The sequence below is a fragment of the Vombatus ursinus genome, unplaced genomic scaffold (assembly GCF_900497805.2).
Source record: "Vombatus ursinus unplaced genomic scaffold, bare-nosed wombat genome assembly UNPS02014812.1, whole genome shotgun sequence".
In the NCBI taxonomy this organism is placed as follows: Eukaryota; Metazoa; Chordata; class Mammalia; order Diprotodontia; family Vombatidae; genus Vombatus; species Vombatus ursinus.
Window position 1 is genome coordinate 50,334,904 of NW_020954590.1, and position 18,482 is coordinate 50,353,385.

The following is an 18,482-nucleotide window of genomic DNA, read 5'->3' on the forward strand; positions in this document are numbered from 1 at the left end:
TAAGATATAGTCAAGAACACTGACCTACGATGTTTCCAGAGAACTGATGATGACACTCACCTATTGACAAAGAGGTAGTGGATTCAGGGTGTTTAATGAGACATTTTTTTTTTTGGATGTGACCAGTGTAGCAATTTGTTTTGCTTGACTATGTATTTTATTTCTTATTGGGTGTTGTTTTTTTTCCCCCCTTCTTCTTATTTGGATGTGGGGTTGGGAAAAATGGAAGGGAGAGCCAATAATTTTTATTAATTGGAAAAGTTAAATTTTAAAGAGAAAGAAAAAGCATAAACAAAACATCTTTTAAAAAATAATAGGCTTTTTTTTTTTTTTTAGTGATTGCATTTGAGTGTTCACCACCTCTCTGTCTTTTGACTCTCCTTGAATATTATATTTATGAAGGACAATTGTGAGACTTCTGAGTAGTGGACAAATCGGATTTTTAGACTATTGTTTCTTGCTTTTTGAACTATAATTTCTATTATCTTTTTCTGCCCCCATCTTTGTAATAGTCACCCAGTATCAGGGTCTTCTGACTTCAAAAGCAGTATTCTCTCTCACACTATGGGGGCTTTTTTTTTTCTTTTTAAACCAAAGGTAGACTTAATTCCATAAATACCTTTTATTGTTCTCTCACTCACCTATAGAAGAAGATCTTGATTGACTTAAAATTCTTGTTTTGAGAAGGAAGAAGATGAGAACTAGCAGATAATCTTGCTTAATAATAGTATTAATAACCAACATTTACATAGCATTTGCTTTCTTACCACCCTTCTTTGAGGTGTTTTCCTACACATAGTATAGCAGAGAGGGTTGGTTGCTCATGAAGCTACAGATTTTGTTTGCAAGAAAATCTTGTTTCTTTTTTTAAGTATATAATAAATTTAATTTGTTACTTTCAAAGTTGTTCCCCTTGTCACAATGCCTATTTTCTCCTTTTAGGCATTTCAGAAACATGTTTCAATAGTGTTGATGATTTTCCACATTTTGTGAACTCTTTTCCCTCAGTTTTTCATCTTAACCTCAGGTTCCCAGACTATTATACAAGATCTACTAGGGACCCTGAAAGAAAAAGGAACACCACTAATACTTTCAAGTGCACTTCCCTTAAGGTTTGTCATGGTGGGAACAGAAAGGGAATCAGTGCAAGTGCAGTTATATTTCTCTGAGATCAGAAGTTAAAAGTAATTTTCAGGTCTTTCCTTAGGCTGCTTAGTGGAGGTGAGTTTCAGTGTTGGTAATTTGGGCCCAAGACCAGTTTCTCAGGGCTTAGTTATATACTAGGGTTTGTGGGGGGAATCCTAGGCTGTTTACGTACTGATAACAGATTCAAAAGACCTCAGCCTCAAAAATATCCCTCTCAGTTGTTTCATTCTAAGTTGCTTTTCTTTCAGGATAATCCAGGAAACAAAGGAGACTACTGAGAATTAAATTTTGATTTTGACTTTTTGTTTCTTTTTCTACCTCCCTTTCTTGAACACATAGATGTGCAAAGGATAGAGCTCTGAGACTGGAGGTAGGAAGACCTGAGTTCAAATTTGGCCTCAGATATTTCCTAGCTGTGTGACCCTGGTAAAGTCACTTGTCCTCGTTTGCCTCAGTTTCCTCAACTGTAAAACATGGATAATGATAGCACATACCTCCCAGGGTTATTGTGAGGACCAGATGAGTTAATATTTATAGCAATATTTGTAGCAACTTGGTTGGATTTAATTTTTTAAATTGATTTCCCCATAAAATGTAAATCACTGTCTCAGGCATATTTCTGAAAGGCCAGTACAAACAATTGTGTGTGTGTGTGTGTGTGTGTGTATGTGTGAGTGTGAGAGATTGCTGATGTTTCCATACCTTTTGGTCATTCCCTGCCATTGTATTGTTTCCTTCAGCTATATAACACTTTTCTTTCATTTTTTTTAGATTTTAATTTAATTTAAAAAAATTTTATATTTGATTTTTTCCAATTATCTGTAAAAACAATTTCTAACATTCATTTTTTAAAATTATGAGTTCCAAATTCTCTTCCTCATCTTCGCCCTTTTTGAGAAGGTAAACAGTTTGATATAGACTGTACTTGTGCAGTCATGCAAAACATTTCCAGATTAGCCATGTTGTAAAAGACAACACAGACCACGCCCACAAAAAACCCCAGGTAAAATAAAGTTTTTAAAAAAAATATGCTTCAGTCTGCATTCAGACTCTTATCACTTCTTTCTCTGGAGATGGATAGCATTTTTCATCATAAGTCCTTCAGAAATGGATCATTGTATTGCTGAGAATATATGTTATTAACAGTTGATTGTCATACAGTATTGCTGTTACTGTGTACAATGTTTTCCTGGTTCTGCTCACTTTACTTTGCATCGGTTTATGTAACTCTTTTCTGAAACCTTCTTACTTGACATTTCTTAATAGCACAATAGTATTTCATCTTGTTCTGCCATTTTCCTTTAATTTTCAATTCATTGCCACCACACAAAGAGCTGCTATAAATATTTTTGTACATATAGTTTCTCCTTTTTTGGAGGGGATCTCTTTGGGATACAGACTTAGTAGATGTATTGCTGGGTCAAAGGTTATGCACAGTTTGATAGCTTTTTGGGTATAGTTCCAGATTGTTCTCCAGAATGGTTGGATCCTTTCACAACTCCATTAACAGTACATTAATGTCCCAATTTTCTCACATCCCGTCCAACATTAGTCATTTCCTTTTTGTGTCATATTAGTCAGTCTGATAGGTCTGAGGTGGTACTCAGTTGTTTTAATTTGTACTTGCAAAATTTAAATTAATTTTAATTTGCATTGTGTTCTGGAAGGTAAGATATTCCATGCTCTGGTAATATTTGCTTATGATGTCACCATTTATTTCTAAATCATGTACCCATTTTGACCGTATCTTGGTCTATGGCTGTATAACACTTCACAAAATATATACTGGGCAAATTAAGTTTAAAGTCTCTATCTGCTTATCTCAGAAATTCTGTTTAGGTGTTATATGAAAACCTTTCATTTCACAGTGTTCCTCCTGTGTGTATTAAGCCCTTCTGCTGAAAGCTGTACTTACTTTACCCCTGACTAAACTACTTATGCTTGGCAATGTCTGCCTTAGCTGTCAAACAATTTCTTGCTTGTGTAATTACAGAAAGAGATTTGAGGAGAGAGAACAGTGTATAGATGAGTTCATTAACTGTAAAAATAAGATTGCAAAGTGAAAGAAGTGAAGCCAGAAAAAAGGTAATGGAATAAGAGAGCAGGGTGACTTGGCCGATAAATCTAGGCATAAATAAGAGATTTAGGGGTGAGGCAGAGTACTGTAAAGATAGGCAGTTTGAAACAATTTTAAAAGTCTGGAGTATTAACATTATCTCAAAAGAATGTTTATTTTATCTCTATTTCTCTCCCCTGAAATGTTCTTTAAAAAAAAAAAAAACAACAGAACAACAAAACATAACCCTTCACATCTCCTTTTTATATGGAGAATTTAATTTTTGATACAATTTATAAATGTGTAGATTTGAGAGGACCAGAATAGTTAGCATGAAATTCCTCTAACACATAACTGGCAACCATATTTGATCTGAGCTAAGGAAAAGTCTTGATGTTCACCATATATTTTTGAAAGTCTCAAGAGTAATGAATGTGGAATGTATTAATCAGCTGGCAGGTCACAAAGGCCTTGCCCTTACTAAAAAATTTAATTAACTTTGAAACTATCTTAAAAACAGTTACAGTAGTGCACACAGAATTAAAAAAAAAACCACCTTAGTTAAGAAAGAGTACACAAATAAGTCCTTTTAATGATTAAATCTTTACCTAGGATCAGTTGTCAAAGTTAATAAGTTTCAAGATGGTGACATCCATGGAGATCACCGAAAGGTTAGATAACAATATTATACAGTTCTCTAGTTCATGGAGGCAGAAATCTGATTCTTTTTTCTAATGATCTGAGATCTACCTTTTTACTTTAAATTTTTTTCTTTCTTTATTGAAGAAATTTATTAACTATTATTTTATATATTGAATTTATTTTATTTATGAACTTATTGCTTATCTCACTAGCATGTATTACTAATCTATTGTGAAATTTTCACTCAGACCTTCAATTATATAGATTCTTTAAATTATTGTTTAGCTTGGGATAAAATTAAAAACATGGGACAGATGGTGATTTGAGTAGTAATAGAATGAGTCAAAAGCTGTTGTCATAGGTGGTTCATTTATCAATGAAAAGTAGATGGCAGATGTGGTCATAAAATTGAGCAAAAGAAAGAGCACAAAGATCCTCCAGGGATCATAGAATTTATAGGAAGCTTTGGAAATGAGGAGAGCTGATAAACTTGGGTCAAAGGGAAGGGATGCAGTCAGCTGGTATGAAATGTAAAATTTGTAGGGAACAGTTTTTGCAGGGTCACAGGGGATCAGAGTGGGACTGAAGACAGTAAATGGGAATGAAATTGATGTGTGTGATAAGGGGTAAAGGGGGAAAAAGTAAAAATATTTAAACCCGTTATTTCCCTAATATTGTGTTTTATGATGCCATCAAGTAGGCAGATTTTCTTTTAGAGCTAATTAATTGTATTTTTGTTTTATATTCTGTAGTGTTGATTTTGGTAGCTGAATGGGTTGTTTTGTTTACTCTTTCAAATAGTCAGCATTAGTCAGTTTCACAGCTGTTGAGTAGCTTTGTTGACATTTGAGTTGTGGGAGCAAAATTGGGTTTGAATGTGATTGTGTATATCTATTGCTTTCCTGAATTATACTTTGAAACCATGAGTTATGGAAGATTTTACCGGTTGTCTTTGTGTTTTTTTAAATAGCTGTTTTTAAAGGAAGTTTGGGCATTTATTTGAATTCATGAATTTTACCATCCTTTCAGTTTGAACTAGAAGAATAAAGTGTGGAGACCAAAATACTTAAATAGAGATTTGTGGAAAACGTTTTTGGATGAAGGTTTTTGAATAAATGATTTTTGAGTTTTACTTTCTTATGCTTTTCACCTGTCAACTGGCAAGCTCAGAGGCAGGCACAGTCAATTTAGGATTTGATGCTTTATAATGGCACAGCTGCTATCAAGTCACTTAAATTTTAGTTTTCATGCTCCATACAAAGAGAGTCTTAAGACTAGGTTTAAAAATTTCCAAGTTTTGGCATGATAATAGTAATACTACTTTACACGTGTAAATGGAAGGATTGTATACAGTTCTTCAACTTAATGTTATATGGTGATTTGAGGTAGGGTACAGTACCTAATTTATATATGAGTAAGCTTAGTCAGCACAGTGCCATAGAACACTGGGCTTGGAATGAGGAAGACTTCTCTTCCTGAGTTCAAAGTGTGTGACCCTGGGCAAGTCACTTAACCCTGTTTGTCTCAGTTTCCTCATCTATAAAATAAGCTGGAGAAGGAAATGACAAACCACTTCAGTATCTTTGCCAAGAAAACCCCAAATGGGGTTATGAAGAGTTGGACATGACTGAAAAATGACAACCAACAATTGAAAAAGAACTGAGGCACAGAGAGGTCATCCCATCTTCCTAAGGTAGTAGCCACAGTAAGTGGCAGAGGTAGAAATAAAAGGCTTATATTCTACCACCAAGTCTAGTGCTTTTTCTGTGATAAGAAGTAAGATGAATGTCACAGAAGAGATTGCAGAGCAGTGAATATTTTTAAATTGATGTATGTTACTTTTTAAACTGATCCAGAATGAGGCTGGTGCCTGTTTAGGGTAGCACAGGAATTGTTTTGAGGAAAAGGCTCTATAAACCTTAAAGAGTTGTACAAGTGTTTGTACTTTAAAAAATATTTATATTTATTTTTATATTAAACACACAAACTGTAGATCTCTTATGTATATTTTGCTTTTTAAAAAAAAAAAACTATGATAAATTAACCTATGGCTTAAAAAGCTCCCCTACTTGTCAGTTCTTCTTTCTGATCTTCTTTCTATTCTCTTTTATGAATAAAAAAAAAAAGGCCTAAATAACCTTTCCCTCTCCTTTCCTTCCCCTCTTTTGCCTTTTCTTTCCCCTCTTCCTGTTAGCCCACCTTGTTCTGTTAAAAAAAAAAATAATAAGAAAGCCCTTGAAACATTGCATAATTAAACAAAACAAATTCCTACTTTGGCTGTGTAAAAAAACATAAGTCTTACTCCTAATCTCGAGTTCATCAAAATGAGTATCATGCTTTCATCATCAGCCCTCTGGAATCATGGTTAGTCATTGCATTGATCAGAGTTGTCATAGCTTTCAAAGTTGTTTTTCTTTATAATGTTATACATTGTTCTCTGGTTCTTTTCACTCTATCTGTGCATCAGTTCTCATGGATCCTTTTCTTCTTTCTGTGATCTCTCTTGGGGTATAGACCTCCATAGTATCATTGGATCAAAGGGTATTATGCATAGTTTAGTGACTGGGTAGAGGGGAGGTGGGGCAAGTTAAAATTGCTTTTTAGAATGACTAAATCCATTCATAGGTATACCAATAATACATAATACCTCTTTTCTCAAGCCTCTCCAGCATTTGTCATTTTCCCTTTTTGCCAACTTTGTCAACTTTAATTACTAATGATTTGGAGATTTTTCAATGCAGTTATTGATAGCTTGGATTTCTTCCTTTCAAAACTGCCTGTTGATATCCTTTGGCCGTTTTTCTATTGAGTTCTTATTAGAGAAATTTGCTGCTCAGATTTTTTTCCTCCAGTTAATAGCTTCCCTGCTAATTTTAATTGCATTGGTTTTGTTTGTGAGAAAACTTTTTTAATTTTATGGAACAAAAATTGCCCCTTTTTATCTTATGTGATCCTTTCTATCTCTTGCTTGGTCATGAACTTTTCCCTTATCCATAGATCTGAAAGGTAATTTCTTCCTTGCTCCTCAGATTTGTTTGTGATGTCACTATATGTTTGTCATGTATCCATTTGGAGTTAAATTTGGTATACCATGCAAAATGTTGCTCTATAACTACTTTCTACCAGACTTCTTTCCAGTTTTCACAGTCATTTTTGTCAAATACAGAGTTGTCAGCTCAGTAACTGGGATCCTTGACCACTATGTTATTGTGTTCATTTGCATCTGTATATTGTTTACCTAATCTGTTCCACTGATTGACCCTCTCATTTTTTTTCACCAGTGCCAAATTGTTTTGATCAGAGATGTCATACTGGTATATATTGTAGGCAGGGGATGACCAGATTAAAATGTAATTAGGAAATTTTTAACTAAATAAAAATACAATGTAACATAGATAATGGTAATTTATGGTTTTTCCAAATCAATATGTGGCTTCAGGGATCTACTTCTATTTGAAATTTAATAAAATTAACATTTTTCCATTTGCTTAGCTCTGTTTTTATTTCTGTAAAGTGTTTTGTAGTTATAGTCATATAATTTATGTGTGTGTGTCTTAGCAGGTAGACTCCCAAGTATTTTATTATACATTTTATAATTATTTTGAAAGGAATTTTTCTTTCTCACTCTTACTGTCACTTGAATGGACTACAATTTTTTTTTTCTATTCTTTGGAGAAAACAGTTAAACCTGGGAAGAATACTATGCATCTTGGTTTCTGTAGCCAAGATAAAATTCTCTGTGCTTTGATTTGTCACTTATCATAGTTGAGCACCAGTTGAAATTACAAGAGAGGTTTCAAGTATTCAAATGTTGAAATAACTGAAAATTGTGGTTTGTTTAAGTATTTTTTTGTCTTCCTTATTCCTCTAAATGAAACTGCCACCTGAGGTCAATTTTATGTATATAAGGAAAAAAGTGATGAACAGTAGCATCTTCTTTTAATCAGTGAGTTGAGAAGGAAAACAACATTGTGGTTTGTATTAATTAAAATAATGGAAGTCTATTATTAACCTTTTATCTTTAAGCTTTAAGGAGACTAAATACTCTTATTTCCCCATATAATTTGTTAAAAATTCTTTAAATATGTTTTGTTTTACTTATTTTCAGTAGCTTTTGTCAAGTAATCAAAATATATTATAAAACTTTGAAAAATGTAAGTATGTGTTCTTTTTAAAATAGGCATCAAACATGATGGAACCATGTGTGATACCTGTCGCCAACAGCCAATCATTGGTATCCGATGGAAGTGTGCTGAGTGTACAAATTATGATTTGTGCACAGTCTGTTATCATGGGGACAAACATCACTTAAGGCATCGTTTTTACAGAATTACCACACCAGGAAGTGAAAGGTAGGAAATAAATCTTAATTTTACACATGTAAGTTCCTTATATATTGAAAATGGATTCAGTCTTATAAATGAAATTAGAAAAATCATGAGCTGTTATTTTACTGTTAATAACAATTTCTAGCATAATTTTGGACAGGGTTGACAGAAGTAGGAAAGAGAAAATTTCTGAATCTCAAAGTTAAAGGGAACCTTAGAAGTCATCTAGGTCTAAATGATACCTGAAATGAGAATCCATTTTCTAACATATCTGACAAATGGTCATCCAACCTTTGCTAATAAGTGAGAGAGAATCTACCTTTACCAAAACAGGCCATTCCATATTTGGACAGCTCTAAGGAAGGCAGCTAGGTGCACAGTGGAAAGAGCGACAGGCCTGGAATCAGGAAGACTCATCTTCTTGAGTTCAAATGTGGTCTGAGATACTTACTAGCAGTGTGACCTTGGGCAAGTCACTTAATCCTGTTTGCCTTTGTTCCTCTTCTGTAAAATGATGTGAAGAAGGAAATGGCAAACCACTTCAGTATTTTGCCAAGAAAACCCAGATGGGTTCTTGAAGAATTGGACCTGACTGGAAAACAACTCAATAAAACAAAGAAAGAATTAGGACTTTTTTTGTTCTCTATAGTCTCGAACACTGTAATCTTTTTTTAATCAAAGCTAAATTTGTGTAAGCTTTTGGCTGCCTTGTCACATTGTTTACTTGTATTAAATTTGCTGATCCTTTTATCTCCTAGATCTTTTGCTGAAGTATATCTGTCTAGCCATGGCAGCCCCATCTTGTACTTGTGAATTTCAAATTTTAACCCAAATATATGATTACATTTTCCATGTCATATTTCTTCTTATTAGATTTGGCCTAATGTTACCTAGGGAGATCTTTTTAAGATGGCAGAGTAGGACAGAAAATTCTAGGTTCCCAGATTTCCTCCACAAACAAGACAGAACATCATCTTAAAGTGAATGTAAAGTGGCAAAAATAAACACAAAGTCGGGGTAAAGTAGTTGCCCTCCTAAGACAACTTGAGAGGACCTCAGCAAAGACTCAGATCTCCATGGGTGAAAGTTTGGCCCTAGTGAAATAAAAACACCTCCAGGCCCACTCTGTTAAATCAACAGGCAGCAAGCCCTGGGGGCAGCTGGGTCTGGAAGCAGCCTGGGCTTCAGGAACTTTCACCTCACCAGGACAGTGTGGGGGTCTGGTGGCCAAGTAGGGGAAGATTGAAAGACCCCCTGCTGCCTCCAGATGCCAGGCACAGCTGTCCTACCAGATGCAGTCCTGGGCTGCAGGTAAGAAGGAGCTATCACATACCCAGTGAGTATAGTAACAGAGGGATAGAGGGGCAGGGACCCTGCTGGCTGTGTGCGTTTGCAGGAGAGTCGAGTCCCTGGTTTCAGTTCCAAGGCAGAGGGGAGAGCTGAAATTTCCAGCTGCTGGAAGGACCACAGAGAGCAAGAGAATTTGCAGGACAGCATGGCCAGAGGCCCTTGCTTTGTCTTAGGGGTAGAGAGGAGTGCCTGAGATTGTTACTCACCACCCCACTCACACCCTACCCATACACAGAGTTCAGAAAATAATAGTAAGAAGGATCTGAAACCTGGGGCACCATTACCCACACTTCGGGACCAGAACCTGAGATAAAGCTGCTAAAAATAAAATAAAACAAAATAATAATAAAAATGAATAAGCATAGGAGAAAAGAACCTGACCATAGATAGCTACTGTAGGGATAGAGAAAACCTGGGTTCATATTCAGAGGAAGATAGTGAAGTAAAAAAAGCCACTCATTTTTCAAAGAGAAACTTCAAATGGTCACAAGTCCAAAAAGAACTGTTGGAAGAATTTAAAAAGGACTTCAGAAGTCAAATAATAGAGAAAACTAATGTATCCAATGTAATCTAATGTATCAGAAGGAAAACAGACAATTGGAAGAATTTTTATATACAGTTTCTCAGGTAAAGGTCTCATCTCAACTATATAAAGAACTTTGTCAAATCTATAAGAATATAAGTCATTCCTCAGTTGGTAAATAGTATATGAACAGGCAGTTTTCCAATGAAGAAATCAAAACAATTTATATAGCCATATGGAAAATGCTGTAAATCATTGATTAGAGAAATGCAAATTAGAACAACCTTGAGATATCATTCTATACCCATCAAATTGGATAAAATGCTAGAAGTGGAAAATGACAAGGGTTGGAAGTGATGTGGAAAAAAAATAGGACACTAATTCACTGGTGGAACTGTGAATCCAACCATTTTGGAGAACAATCTGGAATTATGTGCAAAAAGTTATAAAACTGCTTATACCCTTTGACCCAGCAATGCCACTATAAGGTTTATTTCCCAAGATGATTAGGGAAAAAGGAAAAGAACCTATATGTTCTAAAATATTTAGAGCAACTCTCTTTGTGGTGTCAAAGAACTAGAAATTGTAGGGATGCTTGTCAGTGGGAGAATGGCTGAACAAGTTGTGGTGTATAATTTTGATGGAATAACTGTGAAAGAAGTGCTATAAGAAATGATGGGGGCAGCTAGGTGGCGCAGTGGATAGAGCACCAACCCTGAAGTCAGGAGGACCTGAGTTCAAATTCGGCCTAAGACCAAACACTTGACGCTTACTAGCTGTGTGACCCTGGGCAAGTCACTTAACCCCAATTGCCTTAAAAAACAAAAACAAAAACAAATGATGAACTCGATAATTTTAGAACACAAAATAATGAGGAGTAAAACCAGCAGAACCAAGAGGACATTGTATATAGTAATAGCAATATTGTTTTAAGAACAACTTTGAGCAACCAGGTCATTTTGAGTATTATTAAATACCTGAATTAACTTCAAAGGACCTATGAAGGAAGATGCCATCTGCATCCAGAGAAAGAACTGATAAATAGAAGTATGTATAGTATGGTTTTACATGTGTGTGTACACACACACACTTATGTCTAATGGTAGCTGTCTCTAGGGCGAGGCAGAGGGAAGGGAGGGAAAGAAATAAAAAACAAAGTTACATGATAATATATATTTAAAAGGAAAAGCGAGTTGTGCATAATAGATTTGCAGTTTCTTGTGCAATCCCTCTTTGTTTCCATTTACTTTGTTATGGAAGTGCTTGTTTTATTTCTCAAGTTCAGGATAAAAAAAATTTTTTTTAGAAAGGTATATAACTAACATATCCCTTTTAAAGTTCTTGTCTGTGCTTCCTTGTGAACTTCCTTCTCTTCTGTGCCTTTAAAAGTGTTTGTTATCCTTTTTTCTTTTTCTCTGTTTGCCATTATCATAGCTCTCTCTCTTTTCTAAGACCGATTTTTGATCTTAAATCTTTCAAAGTTGTTTTTCTGTAAAATGTTATTGCATAAAATGTTTTCCTGGTTTTTCTCATTCCATTTGGTTCATATACTTGCCTAAATTTTTTTGAAGTTGTTTAATTTCTTATGATTCAATAATATTCCATTACAATCGTAAGTTAATTTGTTCAGCCGTCCCCATTGATGGGTACCTCCTTAGTTCTAGTTCTTTGGTTTTCTCTTTTTTTTTCCCTCTCGAAATCCTTCATTTAGGGTCCACTTTTCAAAGCTTAAGTTGTTTTTGCTTGCATCTTTTCCTTACCAGTTTTATCTTCCCTCTTAAATCTAATCTCTTCCTATTCTTCTTGCCTGTTTCTCTGTTAAATTTGATGTGTTTCTGTACCAAACTCTGGAAAAGAGTAACATTCGTTAAGGAGGTGTAAGTGGATTGGAATCACCATCTGTGGAAGGAACACTTGCATTGATGAAATCACAGATGCAAGGATACATTCAGGGAAAATGTTCTATTTGGTGGGTGGAAGTTACAGTTATGTGAAATTGAATTGAAGGAGGGATGCAGTTTAGAGAATTATTAGTTTCTCATTACTGATCTACCTCACTGTATGCAGTAGTGTGCCATTCCTGGAAAGTGGTATCTAATCGGAACATTGCTGAATTAAATCCTTTTACTGTATTGAACTACTTGCCACTGAAGGAAATCCTATAATTCCTTTTGAAAGGGAATTAAAAAAAAATTAAATCCTTCTTTGAGATGTGAATCTCATCTTATCTTTTTTTTAAATGTTAATTTAGATTTTCATACATTGACATTATCAGTAATCATAAAGAATAGTTTTTTTAGAAGAGGACATATTTTTCTTTTTTTTCCTGAACAGATGTTCTCTGTCCCTTACTAGAGAAGTAACCAGGAATTTTTCCTGGGGAGGAGTTGGGGGAGAAACACCTTAAATTATGTGTGGGACAAACATCAAGAAAAGGTACCCTTGGTTATGTGGGAATGGACCCTGCCATAGAAAGGACATAGAATCCCCAGGAACTGCTGCTGAGAAGGTTGTACCTCTACGTAGAGCCTCAGGAAGTCAGCCAGTTTATAGCTTACTATTTTAACTAATTATTTTTGATAACTAGGTTCTAAGATCAGTTATTTCACATTTGGCATTCTAGAAACCTGTTTACTGAAGGATAGGAATTGAGGGGAAAAAAACTGAAAACAAGCAGATGGTTTCTTTTGGAGAGAGGGGCTGAAAGAGGACTTGGTGCCAATACCTTCTGAACCCTCAAATTACTGTGTTAGATCTGCAAGGGACCTTAAGAGGTCATTGGTTCATTGCCTTTGCTTTATAATGGAGGAAACTAAGATCAGAGAGGAAGGCTCATTCAATTTTTAATGAAATTGAGATTGAGCTGAGGTAGAGTCAAATGGGAGTCCAAATCTCCTATCACTTACCTTTAGACCTGAAAGGGACCTGTGGAAACCATTTTGTACAACCTCCCTTTTACCCTCCTCCCTCTCACCTCCCCCCGCCCCTTTTTGTTTCCCAGCCATTGCAGAGCATAGGCTCTAGTCTCATGACATGCCCTGCCCTGCCTGAAATATGTCAGAGCCAGTGGTGCTGAGAGACTGCCATTGCAGATAACTACTAGGTCCCTAGCAGAGGCCTACTCCCATGCCTGTTCCTATTTTCATCATCCTGTCACTGGCTCCCTGGCCCTTCCAGAACTCAACTCCTGCTCTTCTACCAGACTTTATCCTTATAAGAATACAAGTGCTAACTCTTTAAATTTACAGCCCTGGGACAAAACCTTACTGGTTTTTCATTACTGGTCTACCTAGTTATGACTTTGACTGGCTCCCTATGAAATCTTCCTATGTGTTGGTATGAAAATATTTTTTGGAGTATGTGTTGAGGAAAAAATTTAGCCAAAAAACTTAACTGGTTTGGCTATAGTTTGATTTTGAGGGGTGGGGAGGTAATCAAGGTTAAGTGACTTGGTGATGGTGACATAGCGAGTAAGTGTCGGAAGTCATATTTGAACTCAGGTCTTCCTGACTCCAGAGCCAGTGCTCTGTTCACTGTGCCACCTAGCTGCATGACTACAGTTTTAATTTTTGAGTGGTTTTGGATTAGCAATTCACTCTGGAATTACAGAGTACTTCTTGGTGATAAAAGATGCTGTTATGCTATTCTTCCTCATTCTATGTTGGCAAAAAAAAAAAAATCCAGGGAGGGGAAACTTTGAGATCATATACATATATATATATATATATATATATATATATATATATATATATATGTTCTTGTTATCCTTAAATTTTAAATGACTTGTGAACCAATTAGATCTCTTCTTACTGAATCAAGCATATCAATATATATATTTTTATCTTTAGGGTACTTTTAGAATCTCGTCGGAAATCAAAAAAAATTACAGCCAGAGGAATCTTTGCAGGTGCCAGAGTGGTTCGAGGAGTAGATTGGCAATGGGAAGATCAAGATGGTGGAAATGGAAGAAGAGGGAAGGTAAGGGAGTCTTTTTAAAAATGAATACTTTGTTATTGTTTTGTTATTTCAGCTCTTAAGGGATCTTTTATTTCATTGGTTAAGGATATTCCCCTCACTAGTAGAGATTTTTGCCTTTCTGTACTTAAGATTAAACAGTCTTTGTGAGTTGCTTTGGATGAAAAAAATCACTTAATGGTCATCTTTTTGGTGATGAGCCTTTCCAAATATTAGCAAGGTTGATCTTGGGTAGTAGACATAACTTTTTGTTATCACATCCATATTCAAGGGCATTTGCTTGAGAAGATTGGCCAGAATTTGTCCTCCACTAAATTAACTTTGGAGAACCCCGGATCACTACCTTGCTATGATGAGACAATTTGAGAGTTGAATAGATGATAGAGGTCCTAAAACTGTGATAACTCTTTTTTCTAGAAGGAAAAGTCTTTACAAAAAGCAGTATATGCAACCTTACACAAAATTGTTTTGGGAAAGCCCAGGACTTCTGCTGTAATACCCGACTTGGTTCTGTCCTCTCTTGGGAGGTTCTTCACGCTCTAGGAAGTTGATCTGCTCCTTGCCTGAATGGTTTTTGTATTTTAAAATACAATAAAACTTTATTTAAAAATATAAAAACCTTTCTTGGCATGGAATTAAAAAACTAAAAAAACTAGAAAAACAACAAATCAAGAATCTCCCAACTAAACACTAAAATAGAAATCCTGAAAATGAAAGGAGAGATTGATAAAATAGGAAGTTTTAAAAAACAAACATTGAACTAATAAATGAAACTAGGAGTTGATTTTATGAAAAAACCCAGTAAAATAGATAAACAGTGCTTTAAAAAAACCAAATTACCAGTAACAGAAATGAAAAGAATGAATGCACAAGGAAGATGAAATTAAAGCAATTATTAGTAACTTTATGCCAATAAAACTGACAATCTAAATGAAATGGATGGATAGTTAAAAAAATTTAAGTTGCCCATATTATTAGAAGAGGAAATAGAATATTTAAATAACTCTATCTTGGGAAAAAAGAAATCGAACAAACCATAAATGAGCTTGCTAAGAAAAATTCCCAAAACCAGAGGAATTTACAGATGAATTCTACCAAACATTTAATTCTAATACAATGTAAACTGAAAAATAGAGTCCTACCAAATTCCTTTTATGACACAAATACAGTTTTGATACCTAAACCAGAGAGCAAGAACAAAGTGAGAAAACTATAGACCAATTTCGCTAATGAATATCTATGCAAAAAATTCTAAATAAAACACTGGCAAGGAGATCACAACAGCATATCACAAAGATCATACACTATGACCAGCTTGGATTTTTGCCAGGAATGTAGGGCTGCTTCATTATTAGGAAAACTGTAAGCATAATTAACCATATCAATAACAAAAACAACAAAAATCATATGATTATATCAATAGATTCAGAAACATCTTTTGACAAAATAAAACATGCATTCCAGTTAAAAACACTAGAAAGCATAAGAATGAAAGGAGCTTTTGTTAAAAAAAAAAAAAAGGAATCAAAAGTCACTTTCTGTTGCCTCGTTCTGCTGCAGAGACTTTTTAGTTTTTAAAAGCTGTATGTAACAACAGAGAATAAACCAGCAAGTCCTACCATGCAGGGAAAATTTTGACTATCAGCATGGTTGCAGATTACATTTTCTGTTTGAGATCCAGCGTGAGTGTAGAGGCTTATTACCTGGAGGCTTAATCAGTAGGTGGTGAATTTTTTGATGTGGGATGGACCATTAAGTACTTTGAGTGGAGTTGTTTATGCATGTGCTTTGGATAAATCACAGAGTTGGAAGTAACCTAAGCAGTTAACCCATCCCTGAAAAGAATCTGCACTAGAACACACCAGACTATTAGTCATCCTGCCTACTTGTCTGGTGGGGGGGGTGGAGGGGTGTCTCCTAAGGCAATATACTCTACATTTGAATAGATTTAATTGTTAAAGTTTTTCTTATATCTAGCTTAAGTTTGCTTCTTTGCAGCTTCTGTTAGTTCCTCCTTGTTTTCGCCTTTGGAGTCAGAAAAAGTTTAATCCCTCTTCCGAGTGATAACCTTTCAGATGACATGTATATAAATGGATACATACAGATTAGATCCAAGACAGCTTTAGAAGGGAAGATAGTGGCAGCTAAGGGGATCAGTGGTAAGACAAGGACAATTTTATCAACTGAAAGAGTTCAGTTTGATACTGCTTAACTTGTCATTTGGGTACTCAGCTCAAGTTGTCTAAAACCAGGATAGATTCAGTTTAAGTGAATCTATTATAATTTGCCAAGATTAAAATCAAAATTTGCATCACAATTTGAGAAGATAGTATTTTATTTTTTTAAGTGGCATTCTTCATAGAATTTCAGAATTGGAAGTAACTAGCCATTTGATCAACCCATACCAGAAAATAATCCTTCCTGTTATATACTGACAAGTGGACATCCAACCTCTCTGTCTGAAGACCTCCAAGAAAGGGAATCCTACTTCCTGAAGCATCCTGTTGCTCTTGGGTCAGCTCTAATTGTTAGGATGATGTCCTCTATAGCGAGTCTAAAGTCTGTCTCTGAAATTTCTGTCCATTGCTCCTGGTTCTGCCTTCTGGAGCTAGACTTGTCTATGACAGTTATCAAATAGTGGAGCAGATGTGATATCCTCATAATTAAGTAAAATTAAGCTCCTTGGGGTCAGAGTCTTTTATTTTTGTTTGTATCCCCAGGGCCTGGCTCAGTGCTGGGGGGACCAGGTAAAGGCTTTAAAGATGCTTGAGTGATTGATTGACTGCCATAATGTGTTTTTCTTTTTTTTTTTTAGGCAATTGGGGTTAAGTGACTTGCCCAGGGTCACACAGCTAGTAGATGTCAAGTATTTGGTCTGAGGCTGGATTTGAATGCAGGTCCTCCTGACTTCAGGGCTGGTGCTCTATCCACTGAGCCACCTAGCTGCCCACATAATGCATTTTTTTTTTTTGAATGATGATATAGGAAAGGCCTTACTCCAGTTGGTCCCTTGATACTTTAGGATTGATGTTGGAATAAAATGAATCATTAATAGAAGATGGTGACAATTAACAGAAGGAGATTAAGGGGGCAGCTGGGTGGTGCAATAGATAGAGCACTGGCCCTGGAGTCAGGAGGACCAGAGTTCAGATTTGGCCCCAGACACTTGACACTTACTAGCTGTGTGAGCCTGGGCAAGTCACTTAACCCCATTGCCTAACAAAAACAAAACAAAACCAAAAAAAACAAAAGGAGATTTTATTAGCCAAAAGAACTAAACTTTGTTAAAAGAGCTAACTTTGTTTTCCCTCTTACTGTTTTTTTTTTTCCCTTAAAATCTATTAGGTAACTGAAATTCAGGACTGGAGTGCATCTAGTCCACACAGTGCAGCATATGTTCTATGGGACAATGGTGCTAAGAACCTTTACAGAGTTGGCTTTGAGGGCATGGTAAGCTGGGAAAAAATACAAATGTTAAGAATGTTGGGCTGGGGAAGGGAAGAGTAATAAAAATAGACCCTAATGTGTTGTTTTATCTTCCTCCTTTTCTTATATCCTTCTGTCAGTTTGCATCCCATTAGGAAATCCATTATGAATTCAGCTGTCCTGATTATACAGATGCTTTGGGATGGAAGTCTGTTCTGTGAAATGTTAGTAAAATGGAAGATGTTTAAACTTTCTCTAAGGCTTTAGATGAAAGTTTTGATTGTAAACATGCTGTTCTTTTCCTTAGGTATTCAGGGAAACTTTCCTAAAACTCATTACTTAAAGCATGATTCTTAATATTTCAGCCAGACCTGCCTAAAGTTTTTAGTACTTAGTTCCACCTCTGTGTCTTATATAACCTGTCCCCATCGCACATGTACAAAAATGTTTTTAGTAGCACCTTTTGTGTTAGCAAAATACTGCGAAGTGCTTACCGCAATGCCTGGCATGTAAATGTTTGTTGGTTGAATGATTAAAAGTAGTTGCCCGTCCATTCTGAAATAGCCAAAGATATTGTTGTAAATAAATGTGAGAAATAATGAAATTTTGAAAGGATCATGAATGGATTGCAGACGTTAGTGAGCAGAATCAGGAAGATAACTTACAAAATAACTAAAATAATGTAAATAAAAATAGCTTTGAAAGACATCAGAACTCCAGTCAGCCTTGAACTCAGACCATGCTTGTTTACCCCAGCTGTTATCTGATTGGCTTGCTCCATACATATTCTCCTTACTTCTCCCTCTATCTTTCTACTTTTTACCCTAAATATTTTAATCAGATCATTACCACCATTTCCTCTACCTATTGTTCTCCTTACCATCCCCCATTTCTGTCCACTTCTCCCCTTTGTCTTGTTGCTGTCTATTAGAATATAAGCTCTTTGAGGACAAGGACTTTTGTATTTATATCCAGTGGTTGGTGAGTGAGTGTGTGTGTGTGTGTGTGTGTGTGTGTGTGTGTGTGTGTGTGTGTG

At 35.5% G+C, this 18,482-nt stretch overlaps 1 protein-coding gene across 1 annotated transcript in view; it reads left to right on the top strand.

Annotated features, from left to right (window-relative positions):
* LOC114053907 (E3 ubiquitin-protein ligase MIB1) overlaps positions 1-18,482 on the top strand; it is a 144,230-nt gene that overhangs the window by 17,352 nt on the left and 108,396 nt on the right. The window contains exons 2-4 of the mRNA XM_027877031.1: positions 8,025-8,196; positions 13,894-14,023; positions 17,366-17,470. Coding sequence (XP_027732832.1) covers positions 8,025-8,196; positions 13,894-14,023; positions 17,366-17,470 — 407 coding nt within the window. The remainder of the gene's footprint in view (positions 1-8,024; positions 8,197-13,893; positions 14,024-17,365; positions 17,471-18,482) is intronic.